Raw genomic sequence first — 18217 nt, 5'->3', positions numbered from 1 at the left:
ATTAGATGTTAATAACAGTATCAAATACTTGACAAATGTCCCTTTAAAGGGACTGTTTGTAACTTTTTACACGTATAAATCACCCGGGTCGTTGTCCCATGCGCGCTCTCGTGTGGCTACGCTGTTCAGACTCACACTCCAACACAAACTACACGGAAGCACCAAAACCTCTTGGTTATATCTAGTGAAGCCCATCTTGCAAAACAGTAGTGGCAGCGGTCGTAGTACGCGGGGGAGACCGTAGCTTTGGCCTCCAACGCTGGAGTCTCTGCTCCTCTGAGTTATCCCGTGTCTTGTGAAGTGACAGGGCTCCGCAGAGAGAAACGTTATCGTCTCCAACCGGGTGCCGGTGTCTCCCTGCGGTCGCGGTCGGAGACGATAACGTTTCTCTTCCTGCTTCAGCCCCAGAGGCTGAGGCAGGAAAAGCCAACACTAGGATCAGCATTGATTCATGGAGAGACCTTCGTCTGGTCAGCTAACATTACTGCCAAGCAGGTGAAATATAGAGTGATATTGTGGTTTTAGCTGACGTGTGTCGCCTCACTGTTTTGAGCGATGCTCGTTCGTGTCTATTTAGAGCGAGAAAGCGCGAGCCCGACGCTGACTTTCGTTGACTTAACGGCCACAGGTGTCGCTGTTAACAGTCTCTTTAAGGTTAATTTTGAACAGACAAAAATGTGCGGTTAATTTATGAATAGTCGTGATTAACTACGAACAATCATGCGATTAATCACGATTAAATATTTTAATCGATTGACAGCCCTATGAGTTCAACCAGGTGAGACACAAACAAAGTGGAACAGGTGACCAAATGTTTCTTTTATTCTGAAAGTTTTACAACAGGAAGTTCGTGGGAGGCATACAGTAGCTTGGTCCCGCCTCCTCGCTTCTCACCTGAGAGACTCACCTGAGCACCTGCCGTACCTGTCCGCTCAGTGTTGTGGAGCAGCAGCGTATAGACCTGCTGCCATGGCGATGTCTCAGTTAGAGTGCCTGGACGAGGGGCACGTTAACGAGAAGATCCCGGAGAGCAGACCGGACTTCTACTACAGCGAGGAGCAGCGGGCGGCTCTGGAGCAGCTCCTGAGGAACGGAGACGGAGCCTTCAAGATGCGCCTCAAGGAGGACAACATCAAGGACTTCCTCTGCGCCCGGGAGGTCGGGATGATCCGGGATACGTTCCGGGAGTGCGACACGGACAGCGACTCCGAGTCCGGAGAGCAGGAGAAGAGTAAAGGCTCCTCTAGTGCGGACTCCGGAGTCCACTCCACATACTGGCCCCAGATGTCCGACACCGAGGTCCCGACTCTGGACATCGGCTGGCCGGGCAGCAGCGGGGTCTACAAGGGGGTGACCCGGGTCTCCGTGTTCTCACATCCTCCCAAAGAGCCAGGGCCACACATCAAGGAGGTGGTGAGGAGGCTCATACAGGAGGCACACAAGGTAATTTAGATTAGTATTATTATATTAATATATTATACTATATTATACTCTACTCTACTCTACTATACTATACTATACTATACTATACTATACTATACTATACTATACTATATTATATTAAATATATTATATTATACTATACTGTATTATACTATAATATACTATACTATATTATATTATATTATATTACATTACATTACATTACATTACACCACATTACACTACACTACATTCTATTATATTATGTTATATCATATAATGTTATATTACGTTACATTAATTACATCACATTATATTATGTTACGTTACATTACATTGTATTATATTGTATTATATTATATTTTTATATTTGATAGATCTACAGATTAACAACAGTTGGATCGACTAAATCTCAAAGCCTGAGTTTATATCTACAAAGAACACAATGTTGAAGTCTTGATGTTGGCCTTAACAAAGAAAAAGTAAAACTCATTTATGAACATGTGAAAATACCCGACCATGCAGTAAATCAGTGTCTTCTTCTACGTCATGTCCCTGAGTTACTGGAGCAGAACAGCAGAACAATACTTGTGAAATATTCAAAATGATTGGCTACAGGTGATCATGTGACCGCCTCCTACAGGTTAAAGAGACAAAAAAACCCAGGCTGAGATTAATCGCTGGCATTCCACATGTCTTCACGAATGCACGAGACAACCTTTTATGACAGTGTGAGGTTTAAAGGATTTTTAATCCACAGTAGACACACTGTGATTTTTAATCTCTAACAGGTAGCCTGAACATGAATGTTACGAATAAGATGTATTTATTTATGCCCAAAGACTGTATTTAGTATGATGAGGAAAAATGCCACTGCATTTGTTCTGATTGCTCAAAAAATCTTTAAATTTGGTACGGACATACTTTGGACGAGTATCTAACAGGACAACTTTTAAATTTTAAGATCACATGAAAAATCACACTTTTATTAATAGTCAAAGTCAGGATTTTTGAAAAATTAGGAAAAACTCTAACATCGTGTTTATTAAATGTTTTCCATGTGAAATCATTTTTTCATATGTGTACTTAATCTTTGATATTTAACTTGTTATGAGTTCATAGATTTCAAATACTTGATTGTGCTCCTTGTAGTTTCTGAGAAACCGCCATTTTATTATCATAATATATCTAGTATTTGGGCACATGGGACTACTGTTTAGTAGTTAACGTGATAATAACACGTTAACGCAAATTCGCCACTAATTTCTTTAACGCATTTTGTGATTTTTAGGTTGAAACAGGCTCAGTTTTAAAGCCAGAGTGGAGATACTGATATCATATGAAACTAGAAAAACCTAAAGAATCCATTGGTACCAACTACTATGTCATAGCAGTTTGTCGTGAAGGAGGCTAAATAATGCTCCACACTTCCACTAAAATTCCAACAAAGTCATGGCCATTTTCAAAGGGGTCCCTTGACCTCTGACCTCAAGATATGTGAATGAAAATGGGTTCTATGGGTACCCACGAGTCTCCCCTTTACAGACATGCCCACTTTATGATAATCACATGCAGTTTGGGGCAAGTCATAGTCAAGTCAGCACACTGACACACTGACAGATGTTGTTGCCTGTTGGGCTTCAGTTTGCTTGTTATGATTTGAGCATATTCTTTATGCTAAATGCAGTACCTGTGAGGGTTTCTGGACAATATTTGTCATTGTGTTGTTAATTGATTTCCAATAATAAATATATACAGACATTTGCATAAAGTAGCATATTTGCCCACTCCTATGTTGATAACAATATTAAATACTTGACAAATCTCCCTTTAAGGTACATTTTCAACAGATAGAAAAATGCGTGATTCATTTGCAATTAATCCTGATTAACTTTGGACAATTATGCAATTAATCACGATTAAATATTTCAATCGATTGACAGCCTTAATTTTTTCCTAAAATATAGTAGTCTATTGCAAAAACAGCACTCCCATGTGCCCAAAGACCACATATAGTATGATAAGAAAAAAACTCACTTTTCAGACAAACAGTTTGCCAGATTTTGAAAATTTCTTCACACCTGTGCTTAGTCAAACCCAGAGAACACCACCAAAGGAAAAGAAAAATTTCAGTTGCGGCCACAAATGGGTTAATCATAACTCAACCATTGACAGTTTTAATTGAGTAAAAATGTTGGTGTAGACGTCAACCTGAGTAAAAACATAAGATAAGATAAGATATTCCTTTATAAGTCCCGCAGTGGGGAAATTTGCAGTGTACAGCAGCAAAGGGGATAGTGCAAAAAACAAGATGCATCAGCTAACACTGTAAAAAAAGGAGCTAAACAAAGTGTAACAAAATATGAACCATTTAAATAGAAGGAAGTATAAAAATAGGAGCAGTATATACAGTGTTGACAATAAACAGACTAATTAAAAGGACTATTCAGGACTTTTTTTTAAAACTGAAATCACATTTATTCATCCCTTTTTGTTGTCAACAATAATGCTAACATGTTTATTTAAATGTATTGTTAATAGCTGTTATTATTTAAAGGAAAACAAAGTATATTTGTCTCAGCTGTCTTTATGCTAAGTGAGAGTATTAGTAGTAATCGAGTATTCAATTACATCATCAACAGTTGAACACAGTTCTGCATACATTTACCAGACAGTGATAAATCATTACAGGACAGATATTCTTTGTATAATACTGATTTAAACTCAGACAACATGACATGTGTGCCAATGGTAGTTAAGATAACAGTCGATTACTGTGCTCAGTATTGTTATGGAAATCATTTATCTAGGATTTATCTTTGGGAATGAATTATTTTCATTGCATTTGAATTATTCTAAATTGACGGGAAGTGATTTTTGCTTTTCCATTTTACATAACATGTTTTTCATACAACACATGCACTTTGAATAAATCTTACTAATCTTTAACTCAAAATATATTTTGCTCACGTAAAGTCAGTGTATCTTCTGGAGTGTTAATATAAGAAAAAGGTACTAAACACACAAACCGTCATCATTACGTATGGGTCCCAAGCCAAATTTTGAATGTGATGTGTCTTTTTAACTGTTGATAATTATATGACCTATAGAGTAAAAAGGCACAGAAATTTCCCCAGGCACTTAACCTTCCCTCCGAAACCTAAAGTATGCAGCATTATTATGTATGACTAATTTAAACTGCAGTAATCACATAACCGATTTACTGTAGAACACCTATAAAACCTAATGCCGGGTCCACACGACACGAGAATCAAGCGGATTTTGGGCCCAATTCCCCCCTCCTGACAACGGTCAGTAAAGCCCAGATTTTTTGATGGTTCTTAAGATTATCTTTCCAGATATTCCTGTGGTGTGAGGTCTGTTAAGAGTGTTTTTTACATCCCCGATCGGCTCGGAAGTCCATCCTGCCTGGCCACACCGATTTCAAATTGTAACATGTTCAATATTTACGATTGGATATCCTGTTGTGCGTGGGGAACCCCGAGGACAGACGATGACGCAATCACGTGGGAAAGAACGATAGTCAATTGAAAACAAAGCTGACTGAAGAAGGAAGGACAACAACCGCCGTCATGGCAGCTAATGCATGAGCTAATGCAAAAGTAGTAGTAAGATGGAGCTCAGAAATGAAGGACCGAGTTGTTGATTTGTGGCAACAAAACAAGTGTTTATTTAACGTGCCTCCATGACTTCATCCATCCATCCTTCGTCAATTTTCAGTACAAAGTAGTGCAAAAACTAACATCGCTAATTTACACACACTAAAGTCACGTTTGATCGCAAGAGATTTTGCGAGATTTATGTATTTTTTTAGTCGGGACTCGTGTTGTTCATGAATGAATCTGTTAGTGTGTGGTGTTGCTGTTTTGGCCAGATTGTTGCTCTCCACACACTATAGGAACTAAACTGTTGAATTTATCATAACATGTCTTTATGTGTGGGGTCTCTCACATTTTCAACATCTGTTAAGATTTGAAAAGTCTTTTAGTGTGGGCCAGCCTTTAGCTGTCCTTACAGAATCATATTTCGCATATCTATCTCTGTAAGAAGGGTTAACAAAGCCCACAGCAGAAATAAAAAAAAATGGGAGAGTCTAATGCAAGTTTAAACAAGCTGAGTCATACTTGGTGCAGACAGAAGCACGAGCAGCTCTAAATGTCAGCTTCACATCAGGACTTGCAGCAGAACGTTAAAGGCTTGTTCAGCCTCCCCCACCGTCCTGCAACCCAGGTTATAGGGTTGAACTTCTTTATTTTTCCCTCACCCACTCAGAGATTCCCATAACTCCCTCTGATTGGGTGACCTCCTTGGTATGCAAGCTTAAGCTAAAAAAGGGGAACATTGATTGATTTGTGTAGCACCGGAGGCTCCAGTCGCAGGGTTGGGTGAAAGGTTTGTTTTAACTGGCACAAGGTGCACTGTTCCTCTTTTTGAGGTGTGGAGGACAATAAACTTACCCGGACCAGACACGGTTGAACGGAGCATTTGAAGGCGTCCAAAAGTTGTTATTGGGCAATAATTGGACATACTTTGACATATGAAATAATCCTCTTTATTATCTGTTTATATTAGCCTACTGATGGCAATGACAGTTTAATAACAACATGCTGAGGTTGCTCCCCTTGAGGTGAAGTAAATCATCTACTCCTGAAAGCCTGTCAAATACTGGAGAGAGGACTTCTGCATTTCAGTATCCTGAAGTTCTTTATACTTACAGAAAGGCACACACACACCCTATGGAAACAGGAAAAAGGCTACAGGATATCTTTATCTCAAATCAAGAGATGAAGCACAGCTGTGTCATTTATGTAGCAATGACTTCAGGGTTGCAAGCAAAAATGGTTTTCAGGCCAGGTGTATCTACATGACAGGTCCTTTCAAGAATAAGTGCAGCGTTGCAGAAAATGTCTACATTGACAAGTCATTTAAATCCACATTCAGTCTTAAGGCTGTTACACACCGGCGGCGTTTTTTTTTCGTGCGATTAATTCAAACCTCAATGTATTTTTTGAACTGTTGTTTTTGTCAATACTTTCACACAAAACGTGAATATATTATGCGGCAAAAAAAAGCTATTTTTCAGGAACGAGGTTGATTTTCTGTGCTTTCAAACCATGAATAAAGACATCAACCAGACATCAACTTGTGCAGAACGGGTTGAGTTCTCCAGGGATGACGTATTTTTGTAGGCCAAACAGGAAGTTAGCATCGCCCCGGTTCCCTCGACAAAAAGCCAATGGGATTGTTCCATTGGGTTTTGGATTATTTCAGAAAATAAACTCTGTGGCAAACAAACGTTTATGATACTTACATGTTTTTGTTCAGCAAGATGATCTTCACAAATGAACACCACTTTTATGATTTTTGAAGTGTGAATGCAATCACCAGAAGTAAAAAGCTAACGTTAGGCCGTAAACGAACTACACCACGTTCACATGAACGTGAGTATATACAACAACGCTGTAAAGGTGGACGAGTTGGCGTGATGACGTTTAGTAGTCTCAGTTAGCCACTTGTTAACAACCGCCTTTTTTAAGACACATAAAGGCTTCAAAATTCCCGAGTGGGGTATTTATTGACGTATTTTATGTCATATAGAGCAAAACGTTAAAGTCTCTTCAGCTTGTGTTAACCACAGACCTTATTTCAGACATCTAACTAAAACCCCGTCAAAAAACTCATTGACTTCCAGACGAGGGAACCGGAAGTGTTAAAATGCTAACTCATTACTAGGTTTTAGGACTCTTTCCTGCACCACTCTATATTTATGAAACAGTAGTCCGAACCAGAACTGCAAACTTTATTATTCCTTTTAAAGGTAGCGGAGACCAGATCCACTCCTTCTGTTCTTAACTTTCACAATAAAAGCTCTAGACTATTCTCAGTATTCAATAGTTGTTGAGATATTTCAGTCTAAACCAAAGTCATGGTTGTGGACCGAAAACTAAAAATAATGTTTATTCCTGAATGGTCTTAAAACAGATGGATTTACACTGAAAGAAGTGTAACTGTCTCCTTTCCTGGACAAACGTTTTTCTCAATACACAGCCTAATAACCAGATAAGATGAGTAATTGTTGACATTTTACTTTTAAGGATTACTGTCAATCAAAATTTGACCGAGCTGCTGTTGCACGTAAAGCCGTCTGCCAGGAAAACTTGTTTGGAAGTTGTTGGATCAGGACTTATCATGCATGCGAGAGCCGCGATAAGGAAGTGGAAAAAGCCTCACATGATCACACTAAATTGCACTCACGGATATAAAAACACAGTGTGGCTGTAAAAGTCTTCACTGCAATAGTCAACATGTTTGTTTAATGAAATATACATAATATAAAGGTGCGCTGAAAATACCAAAATGGAAAGTACATTAGTTCTGTGGACTGTACTGTAGACCGATACCTGTACTGTATCTCGTGTCTTGTGACGGGATGATTTCCTCCTCAGCTCAGATCCTGTACGGTTATGTCATAGTCTTGAGCACAGGCACACTGGTGGAATAATTAGCAGTGATAATTAGCAAGTTAATCCTAGCCGTTGCTGGACTGTGTCATAATTATTTTTAATAACTTTTTAATCACCTGGAAAAACAAGTTCCACGGAAGCATCAACTGTCACTTCCTCCGTGAATTATACTTACATTTAGTATCACAACAGTAATTATCAGTTAGCGTCTGAGTGTCACAGTGTTTACCGACAGTGGGAGTGGTGAAAAATGTTCATGAGGCTTAATGTTGCAGCCGGCGGTTATAAAGGCAACGAGACGTAACTAATCAAACACCCAGAAATCATCGGTTGTGACATCAGTAACGTGCGCACACACACATCTTTACCAACCCGTCTGGTCAGGTATGTTTTACAGTGAAACCAAATGGATAAGAGGAAAAAGAATCAGAGAAACATGGGCTAGCTAAGAGGACACATATCTGTAGTCTCAGTGAAGGTGATGGGGACAAAAAATTCATGTCTCAATTCAAACAGGATCGAGAAAAAAATGTGTCTCTTGCCTTTGACTACCGTTCATATTTTTTCCGAAATAAGGTCCCGTGGTGGTCCACCGGAAGGGGCGGGACTTCACCTCTCTATAATAGTTTACACACACGACAGTTGACAAGTATAAATTGATGAAGGAGTACTTCATCTAACGGGACTGTGGTGGCATGTCTGGCAAAAAGGGTTGGGAACCACTGCATCATATTTTACAAGCTCATCATACTGTATGTGTTGGATGTAAAATCTTAATCTGTAAAGTAACTACATCTCTCAAAAACAAGAGTCCAATACTTCCATGTGAATTATAGTGAGTATGTAAAGAAGCATGAGATGGAAATACTCAAGTAAAGTTCAAGTATTTCAAATTGTACTTGAGTAAATGTACTTAGTTACATTCCACTACTGCTGCTGTCCCTCTGCTTGGCTGCATTTAAATCTCCCCCCCCTTCTGTGTTCCCCAGGTGGTGGCCATCGTCATGGACCTCCTGACTGACCTGCAGATCCTCCAGGACCTGCTGGATGCCTCGGTGCGGCGCGGCGTGGCTGTCTACGCTTTGCTGGAGGCCAGGGGCGTGCCCCACTTCCTGGATATGTGCACTCGGCTGCAGATTAATGCAGTGCATCTGCGGGTGAGGAGTGAGCTCAGCAAACACTGGAGAGCATGACAGAGTGCTGCACACAGACAGAGGAGGGAGGCTCGCTAATACAATACACAGGCAAATGGAAACACCTCAGTTGTTCACTGCTCTGCCTCCTTTAGGAGACAATGGCAGCGATAATTATCATGGTTTACAAAGCATCATGTGTCATATGTCACGCCAAGTAATGGCTTTACTTTTAATCCTTATAGTAGCTGCTGTAATCTGTTATTTTAAAGGGTTTTTCTGGTCTTTTATATTGTTGCTTTTTAAATGACAAAGATGACAGTTTTAAACCTAATTAAGTACTTGTTTATTGTTAGATGCAGAAAGCAGAAGGACAATGAGGCGCAGTGTTTTGGTTGCGTCTGGTTGCTATGATACGGAATATCCGCAAAAATAAGGCCGAAGCACAAACAGTAGGGAGAGAGGACAGACCTGCTGGTCTATGTCTATGTCATTTTACACAAAGTTGAACATTTTTTAACTCTCGTCGACCGGAAAAAAAAAAGTACAACGCTCGCCGTTTGTAGCAGAGTGTAAATTTGTGTCACTCCCATTGCAAAGAATTCAAAAAAGAAAAAATGTGAACATCGCAGTTGTGGCGGTTGTTTGCCATCCCCTGCAGGTGGCTTGTCCAAATCGCGGCATTGCAATATTGCGGTTATTGCGACAGCTGTAATGCATCCATGTAGTCTTTGACCCACTTATGGGAAATTGGGGTAATAATACAAAAACAAATTCTCTTAAAAAGTATAAGAGGTGAATAAAACATTTAAATGGATGGCATCAAGCATAAGATTTTTGAGGAATACTTGGAAAAAGGAAATGCTGAAATATTGATGCTCAAATCTATTTAAGGGTTAAATATAATCATCTTGCTTTCATGAATTAACATTTAATATCACATAATCTATGTGTTGCCGAACCTGAGAAATGACGGTTAGTGCTGTTGTAGATCGAGAGCGTGCAGCAGTTCACTGAGCCAGACTGTCATCCTATCTCCACGGGGACACAATACCCGGCCTTATCTGCTGTATGCAGAGTTTTGTAGCTCCAGTCTAGTTTGACTAGAGCGCTGGAATATACCTGCTTATAGTGGTGTCAGTTGATAAGGCAGTGAAAGGCCTTTTCAGAGCACTCGGCTCTGTTACTCTTACTTCTTACAAATGAACATTCATACATCCTGAGAACAAATCCAAAGACTGTAACTCGATGCTTCGGCAGAGGAAAGCCTCCTCCCAGTGTGTCCACTCAGTATCCACGTCTCCTTTTCTGTCTCTTTCCTTTCTCTTCCCTTTAAGTAAACATAAGTGGCTATTAAGGGTTTCAGTTTTGCCCTTTATGTCTTGAGAAAAGTTGACTTGAGGTTTCAAGGTGTGACAGCGCAGTTTGACTTGGCACGTCCTTCGATCAGTTATGCATGATATATCAGGGGACGTTTGATAGCTGCGGCTGAGTGAATTTACTCAGGCTCACCCGTGTGATGCTAAGCCAGCTGAAATGTGTAATCAAGCGGGTGTTTCTTTACAGAATATGCGTGTGCGGACGGTGGGAGGTTCAGGGCTGGCCCTGTCGTTTGGAAAGCTGCCCGGGTCCCTGTGCTCTAAATACATGCTGGTGGATGGAGAGAAAGTCATGTTTGGGTCGTACAGGTGAGCACGAATATCCAGCAATGTCTTAAACTGGCACATTCAGCCTGTGCAGTCGGGATAATACTGTATGTCTATCCATCTTGTGAATGAGGTATTTTATTTTATTATCTCAGGTAACTCATTTTGTGAAGAGTCGGAAAAAGTTTAGTAGGCAAAAGTGAAGAGAAACACATTTTTGTATGTAATAAATTATTATAAAAAGTATATATATTTAAGCTTTTTAAAAATTGTTATACCCATCCTTAGCATCTCATGCAAGATCTTTCATACGAACAGGTTTGTTCTTACAAGTTTCTGGAGTTGGTCTAACTGTCTACCAAATTACATTTAATTAAAATTTAAATGAAACCTCCTCGTCCAATTAAAAGTCAGACTCTTGATATTAATCAAATCATACATCAAGAAACGTGAAAGTTGTTGATACTCAGGGCTATAGACAGTGTTTAGTTGGTATTTAAAGCAACTCTAATCAATATTTTTATACTGATGCTAAATTTGGTCTGTTTTTGTCTGCTGATTCCTGACAGCAACGCTTGAAGCTCTGCTGTATGTAAATTATTCTCTTTTCAAATTTTTCTGAATGAATTTTGGTACAGTTTGTTAGCCATACGTGGCAAATGTAGCGGCATCGTTGATCAAATCTCACACACAGGTGGAGTTCATCAAGTTGAAACAAGTTTGTCCTGTTAGGAGATTTAATCTGACTTGGAGCACACGGAAGAGATTTACAGATAAGAATACAAGATGTTCTCTTTCCATTGATATGATAAACTCCATCTGATGAGGAAATTCATTCAATCAAAAGCTCCAGTTACTAAATGGATCTTGTGGTGCAATTGTTGTGTTAACAACAATGGTGTGGTTTTTCTTTTCTTTTAAAGCTTTGTCTACCTTTAAAAAAGTACAATAAATATAAATATTACTTCACTAATTCTTAAAAACATGATGTATCGCTCCATTTTATTAGCTAATATTCACTTTAAAATATAACTTATTCATCTTGCAAGTTCAGTTTATGACTTGTTCCATACATGTGAAACTAAAACTGCCTGTTTTCCACTCTCAGATCCAAATGTTTAGAGACTTAAAATATAAAAACAACTGCAGGCTACAACACAATAAAACCACTCAGATCAGCTCACTAATAACTCCTTAAGACTTCTTGAGCATATTAAACTGGTGGAATGACTGTAATGCTTTTTGCAGCACTCTCTTTATCTTCTTTATCACTAAATCTATCGTTGTAAATCAACTTCTCTGTTATGATTATTGATGTGTAAAACCAGTGTGACCTTATTATGAAGAGCCAAAAAGCTTTCTGTGTGTCACCTGAGTTCTCATTTAAAATGATTAAGCAGGTTCAGTGGAACGATTACGCCGCCTACATTTGTTAACCCCTTACACCCCCATCGAATGTATGGAGAGACCGAGGTTCTCACACCTCTTTAAATCAAATACAGTAAAACGTTTTTGTCAATCTGTGCTTGTTTGACATTCAATAATCATGTTTTAATACACACTGTTTAAAAAAAATATGTTTCTTCGCAAAATGTAAGGTAAAGTGATTCCAATATTTTTAGTGCCATTTTAAGAGTTTAAGCATATTTTGATGATTATCGGGATAATATCGTGAATTACAATTATTTTGGCATCATGACATGACATTTTCATATATATGTCTAGTCAATACACAAATGTTTAAGTTGTATATGTTTTTATACAATGTATATGTTGTTGCTTAGCTGAAAAAATCCTTAATTATAATTTATACATTCATTCTGAATCATACTGAAACGTTTATAAAAAATTCTTCTAACAGAAAACCCCATCCTCACTTGACACTGACAAATACCTGACCCGGACTCCCTGCAAAAATAAGCTGATTTACATGTTTTGGCTACAACATAAAGAGTTAAGCTCCTGTTTACAGTCGCCTGTCTGAATACAGATGACACATCTTTCCACATGTTCATGTGTCTTCTATCAGCCAGCTCTGGTAAACCACGTTAGAGACCACACCAGTTTCATTTTGAATTCTTTAGAATCAAAACTGGAATGACTGGTTCGTGCCAAGTGAAATGAGCGCGTCATGTTTTAAGTCATGTGTTTTACCTCGTTATTACTGGAAGTTTACGTCAAGGTCAAGTTTTCAAAGCTTTTAAAAACTGGAACAAACTCCTGCTGCTTCTGCATTCAAAGGCTAGATTTGCTCCGAAAAAAAAATTACAGTTTTTCATTTGACTCACTTCGCTTTTTTTTTTATATCACTTAGCTTAGCACAAAGACTGGGAACAGGGGGAAACTGCTAGCCTGGCTCTGTCCAAAGGTGACAAACTCCACCTACCAGCGCTTCTAAAGTTTACTAATTATAACACAATACATCTTGATTGATTAATCTGAACAAGAACGGAAGTGTAGAAAATGACAATTGACATTTTTAGGAAGGGTTATGAACCAGACTTATTGGAGAGGACCAGTAACTTTCTGTGGTTTCTGCTGGTTGCCTGGTCAAGAAATAGTCAGTTTTTGTCACTTTTACACTTTTTGTACAGTTGAAACTATCAAGATATAACATTTTAGTGAGCTTTGGAGATGCTGGTAGGTGGATTTTGTTACCTTTGGACAGAGCCAGTCAAGCTGTTCCCCCGTTTCCAGTCTTTGTACTAAGCTATTACCGGCTGGCATATTTACCAGACAGATACGGTATGCAAGTAGTGACAATCTTCTCTAACTCTCGACAAGAAAGCAAATAAGCGTATTTCCCAGATTAAATATTTCCTTAACTTTTACACCACAGTTTTGGTTTATATTAGAGCTGTCAATGGATTAAAATATTCAATCACGATTAATCGCATGATTGTCCATAGTTAATCCTGATTAATCGCAAATGAATCAAATTTTGTATCTGTTCAAAATGTACCTTAAAGAGAGATTTGTCAAGTATTTCATATTTTTATCAACATAGGAGTGGGCAAATATGCTACTTTATGCAAATGTATGTATATATTTATTATTGGAAATCAATTAACAACATAACAATGAGAAATATTGTCCAGAAACCCTCACAGGTACTGCATTTAGCATAAAAAATATGCAAGTTGTGGTGCCTTAAAGAAATTAGTGGCGTTCAAATTACAGCCCTAATTAAATCCCTCTTTTCTCCTCCAGCTTCACCTGGTGTTCCTCTCGGATGGACAGGAACACGATCACCGTGATGTCGGGACAGATCGTGGACTCCTTCGACAATGACTTCAGGGAATTGTACGCCGTGTCTGAAGAGGTGGACCTCTACAGGGAGTTCAACATCACCAAGCCGCCTATTGCTACGCCCATCAGGAAGCCAAAGGTGGAGAAAATCCAGCCTCTGCCCGTCTCCACATCTCGCTTTCAAGTATCTGCCGGGGACTGTAGACAGGTACCTGCACATAAATACCACAATCCTAAGTACTCTTTAGTTTTTGGGAACAGTACGGGCCTCACAGGTTCCCTACAAGACCTGTCGACCCACAACAACTCGCTGGTCGGTGGGCTGAACCACAGGAGCGGCCTACAGAACAACATCCTTCATGCCGGCAGGACCGGCACGGACAAGGTGGACCGAGTCCCCCCTCAGAGTCCTGGTTTACCCGCAGAGGAGGAGGATGATGATGGAAAGGGAGACGTGAAGAAGAACCAGGTCTTTGGAGCGAAAAAACAACGCAGCTCGTTCAAGCACTTCCTGAAAGGCAGAGGAGCCAATCAGAGCACAGAGACTATAGAGGAAGGCGTGGTCACTCCTCAGAAACCCTCCCCCACCTATAAGGTGTCAGAGACCAATGGCGTCGCAGGAATTGAGTTGGAGGACTCGTTTGAGATCATTGAGAAACCAGGTCTACTGAAATCCATAATCAAGAAGCCCTCAAAGGTCATTCAGAGAAGTATGTCTCTGCAGACCTTAAACACCGGAGACGACGACGGTACGTCCTCACATACTCTATTGTTTGTTTGTTTCATTATCGTCCAAACCAAAATTCTCAAAATGTTTTTTGTCTAACGAAATATTCTGCTACTGTCCATATTTGTTGCCGTTTAGCCTTTCAAAAACTGCGGTCAAAAACCCGATGCTCCCGCTTGCCGCACACAAAGGGAGGCACACACCGACGAGTTACATTCATTAAAGAAAGTTGATTTAATGCAAAAGACTAATATTTAAACCTCAGTAGAAGCTTTGAATGTAAAAAAAAGGGACCTAGTTGTTAACTAGTGTAGTTCCCGTTCAGAACGGGCCGATTGCTTGGCTCTTGGTAGTGCAGCTTGCAGCGTTATTGGCGGGCGAGTCTGTTCGGTAGGGATAGGCGATACCAAACTTTTTTAATTTGATACGATACCGATACTGCTGTGCTCAAGGTTCTGATGTCACATGGTCTCCACAGTCATGTGACACGGGCCAGCTAAATACGTCATTGCTGTTTTGGCACAAACATTATACAAAAAAGGTGAAAACGTTCAGAAGTAATGCAACCACCCACGTTTATATTTATATCATGTTATTATCAATATTTTTTAAAAAGAATCAATACTAAATTATTAGCTAGTATCGAAGTATTGATACCACAGTATCGATCTACCCATCTCTACCGTTCGAAGTGCATGGCCGCTAGGAACGGCTGATTGATGGCCCCCAGAAGTGCTGTTTGCAGCGTTCTTGAGAACCGCTCCTCGCTCATTGAACCCAGGGAAGTGAAGAAGAGTTTGGTTTAACATTATTATACTATTATATATTATATTATACTATATAAGATCTTCTCTTTTTTTTAAAGTCTCAAGGTTGACAAGTATGGTCGCGTGTGCAAATTGCACCATATTCAACACTACACATCGTTGGGTCCCCAGCAATACATCCGCCAAGTGTGAAGTTGTTCGGTTCTCGAGATGGACATACAGATCCTTTGCTTTATAGTTAAATTATTTATTTTTCCTCAACAGGATCTAAAGGCCGGCGGCGTCAAAAGAAGAACTGCATCCAGTCATGAGATCAGACACAACAGGACAGACTGAGGTTATAAAGAGTTACGTATAAAGAGCAGCGGCGGATCTCATGAGTCACAGTGTCACCTCACTGTAACCAGGTGACTTTAGCGTCTCTGGCCTGTTACACTGCTTCAGGTGAAAGTCCTCATGGGAGTGACCACCGATGAGATGTTTAACTAATCATGTGAGGGAAAAGCTCCTCCAGAGAATCTCAACACTGAAGCCAAAGTGCTGACGGAGGGAGGTTTCATCGCCATTGTTTTTCTACGTTATTTTTGTATTAAATTATTCCACAGTGTAATGTTTTTATACTTTATGCTCGAACCTGAACACCACAGAGCAGCCCAACGCTGTGTCACCCAGGTAGAGTGGGTGGATTACATCACTCCTGGTCTCTATGGAGACGGTAGAGGTGATGAGTAGTGCCGTTTGTCCCTGAGTGTCGCCTTACAGAGGACCGTTGGTAACAGAGTAAGTGTTCATCAGACTGTGTTGTACAGGCTGTGAATAATGTACACAGTCCTGCCGTGTTTCTGCACACCGTCCGAGGACTTTGTATGTTTACACTGCGGGTGATTCAGGTGAAACTGGCACAGATTAAAATGTGAATCCTTGAGAACCACTTGAGACGAATTAATCCTAATTTTGTAGCAGAAATTGAATAAAAGACATGAAATATCAGATTAGAAAACTGGTTTGTGTGATTAAAATGTCAGTTAAAATTCAGACTTTTACAACAAGCCAAATATCTTTTAATTCATTTTGTACAATGTGAAGCAGAAATTAACCAAAAGTCAACATTCGGGTACATTAGAAACAGGTTTACTGGTCTCCCTGAAGAGAAAAGACTGTGTTATTTGATTAAGACTGAAGACGAAGTCTAGTTCCTGTTTTATTGTTCATTGTATGATGATTTAAGTGCTATTCTTTTTAGTAAAATGTCCTTAATGTCTGTCTTCTGGATGAATTCTTTATTTGTTGTTGCCTGGTATGTCACATGTAACATTAACCCATTAACATTAATTTGTCCCTTTCAGTAGCTTTAAGGTTGAAAGAGATCATCAAGGAAGAGATTGAGCATATTTAGACCCTCTTTAACAGCTAAAAATACACATTTAACGTTACGTTATCAGCATGATCCTAATTTTACGAGAAGAAAAGACGTCTGTTACAGAAAATTATGCATAAAATCTTTTTGGGTCTGTAAAACCTGGTTAAATACAATGTATTTTCATCTGCTCCAAATCTGTGATTGGTGTTGACAAGCCTTTTTTTTACGTGGCACTAACGTTGCTCCTCCCAAATCCCAAATAAGAAAAAAAGGTTTCTGTTCTGTAACAGTTTCTTCATAAGCGCTCTAACAGGGAGGTCGACCTCTCTGTGATCAAATTGACCCCAAACATAAGTAATGTCACTCTGTATAGAGGACGAATCCTGCCAAAATTAATGAATCAATAAATAAATGACTCCACAAATAAATAAATGAATAAATATGTCATTAAATGTAGCAAAAATAATATAGATACACGATTAGACACACATTGAGTGACAGCAGAAATGCATAAAGACATGTAAAAAGAAATGTATATAGGAAAGTTTACAGTAATAAATACGTTTGGGGAAATAAATAAGGGGTGAAATGCAAAGGGAAAATCGCGCAGAAATAAATACATACATTGAAAAATAAATAAATTAAAAAAATAATAAAAAATTAATTACACAAATAAATAAAAGGGAAAATTAAACAGAAGAGTAAATAACTAAGGGAATTAATACAAAGGTAAATAAAGAAGCAGAAATATCAATTTATTTCACATTTTATCAATTAATTAATGGCTACATTTATTTTTTATATTATTTTTGCCACATTTAATTACATTTATTTAGTGAGTCATTCATTTATTTTTCATTTATTTTTTTATTTTGGCAGGTTCTCCAATATATACAGTATATATATATTTTTTTGTGTAATAATCATTTATTGTCATTTCTGTATTTAGTCACCTTCATCAATTGTGCAAGTCCAGTTTATGGCAACAGGAAGAGTTAACACTTTTATACTTTTATACTTTTATACATATTGTGTTTGAATAAGGAAAAATAATGTAAATTTAACAGTGAGGTTAAAGCTGATGTCAGCACAGCAGCAGGGTTAAGTGTCCTCTAAGCTTTTAAAAAGAAGCCTGAAGAAGTTTATTTTTCATAATCAATACGATCAAATTAAACCCTCCCATGTTTGACATCGTGAGGAAATGTATTTCGCAAAAAAAAAGCAAAGGTGTTTGTTTTTTTGCTCCCAGGAAACCACAACTCTTACAGCATCACGCTCACAACAGGAACTGCACAGGAAAAGCCTTCAGATAAACATCAGATACCTTCGTAATCTGATAACATTTCTCAGTAGCTTAACTGCTTTCTTCGTCATCATTAATAACAGTAATTATGTTGTAAAGATATTCAGTGTGCGTCATATAAAAGT

At 38.8% G+C, this 18217-nt stretch overlaps 1 protein-coding gene across 1 annotated transcript; it reads left to right on the top strand.

The window, feature by feature from the left end:
- Nucleotides 1-837: 837 nt before the first annotated feature.
- fam83fa (family with sequence similarity 83 member Fa) lies at nt 838-16421 on the top strand. The gene is made up of 5 exons (XM_074655805.1): nt 838-1443; nt 8897-9064; nt 10607-10728; nt 13897-14684; nt 15694-16421. Exons 1-5 carry the CDS (start codon nt 970-972, stop codon nt 15738-15740), a joined length of 1599 nt encoding a protein of 532 aa, XP_074511906.1. The 5' UTR covers nt 838-969; the 3' UTR covers nt 15741-16421.
- Nucleotides 16422-18217: the final 1796 nt, after the last annotated feature.

Source organism: Sebastes fasciatus, chromosome 13, assembly GCF_043250625.1.
Source record: "Sebastes fasciatus isolate fSebFas1 chromosome 13, fSebFas1.pri, whole genome shotgun sequence".
Classification (NCBI taxonomy): Eukaryota; Metazoa; Chordata; class Actinopteri; order Perciformes; family Sebastidae; genus Sebastes; species Sebastes fasciatus.
The sequence above is the reverse complement of the archived record's forward strand: the minus strand, read 5'-3'. Positions and strand labels throughout refer to the sequence as shown.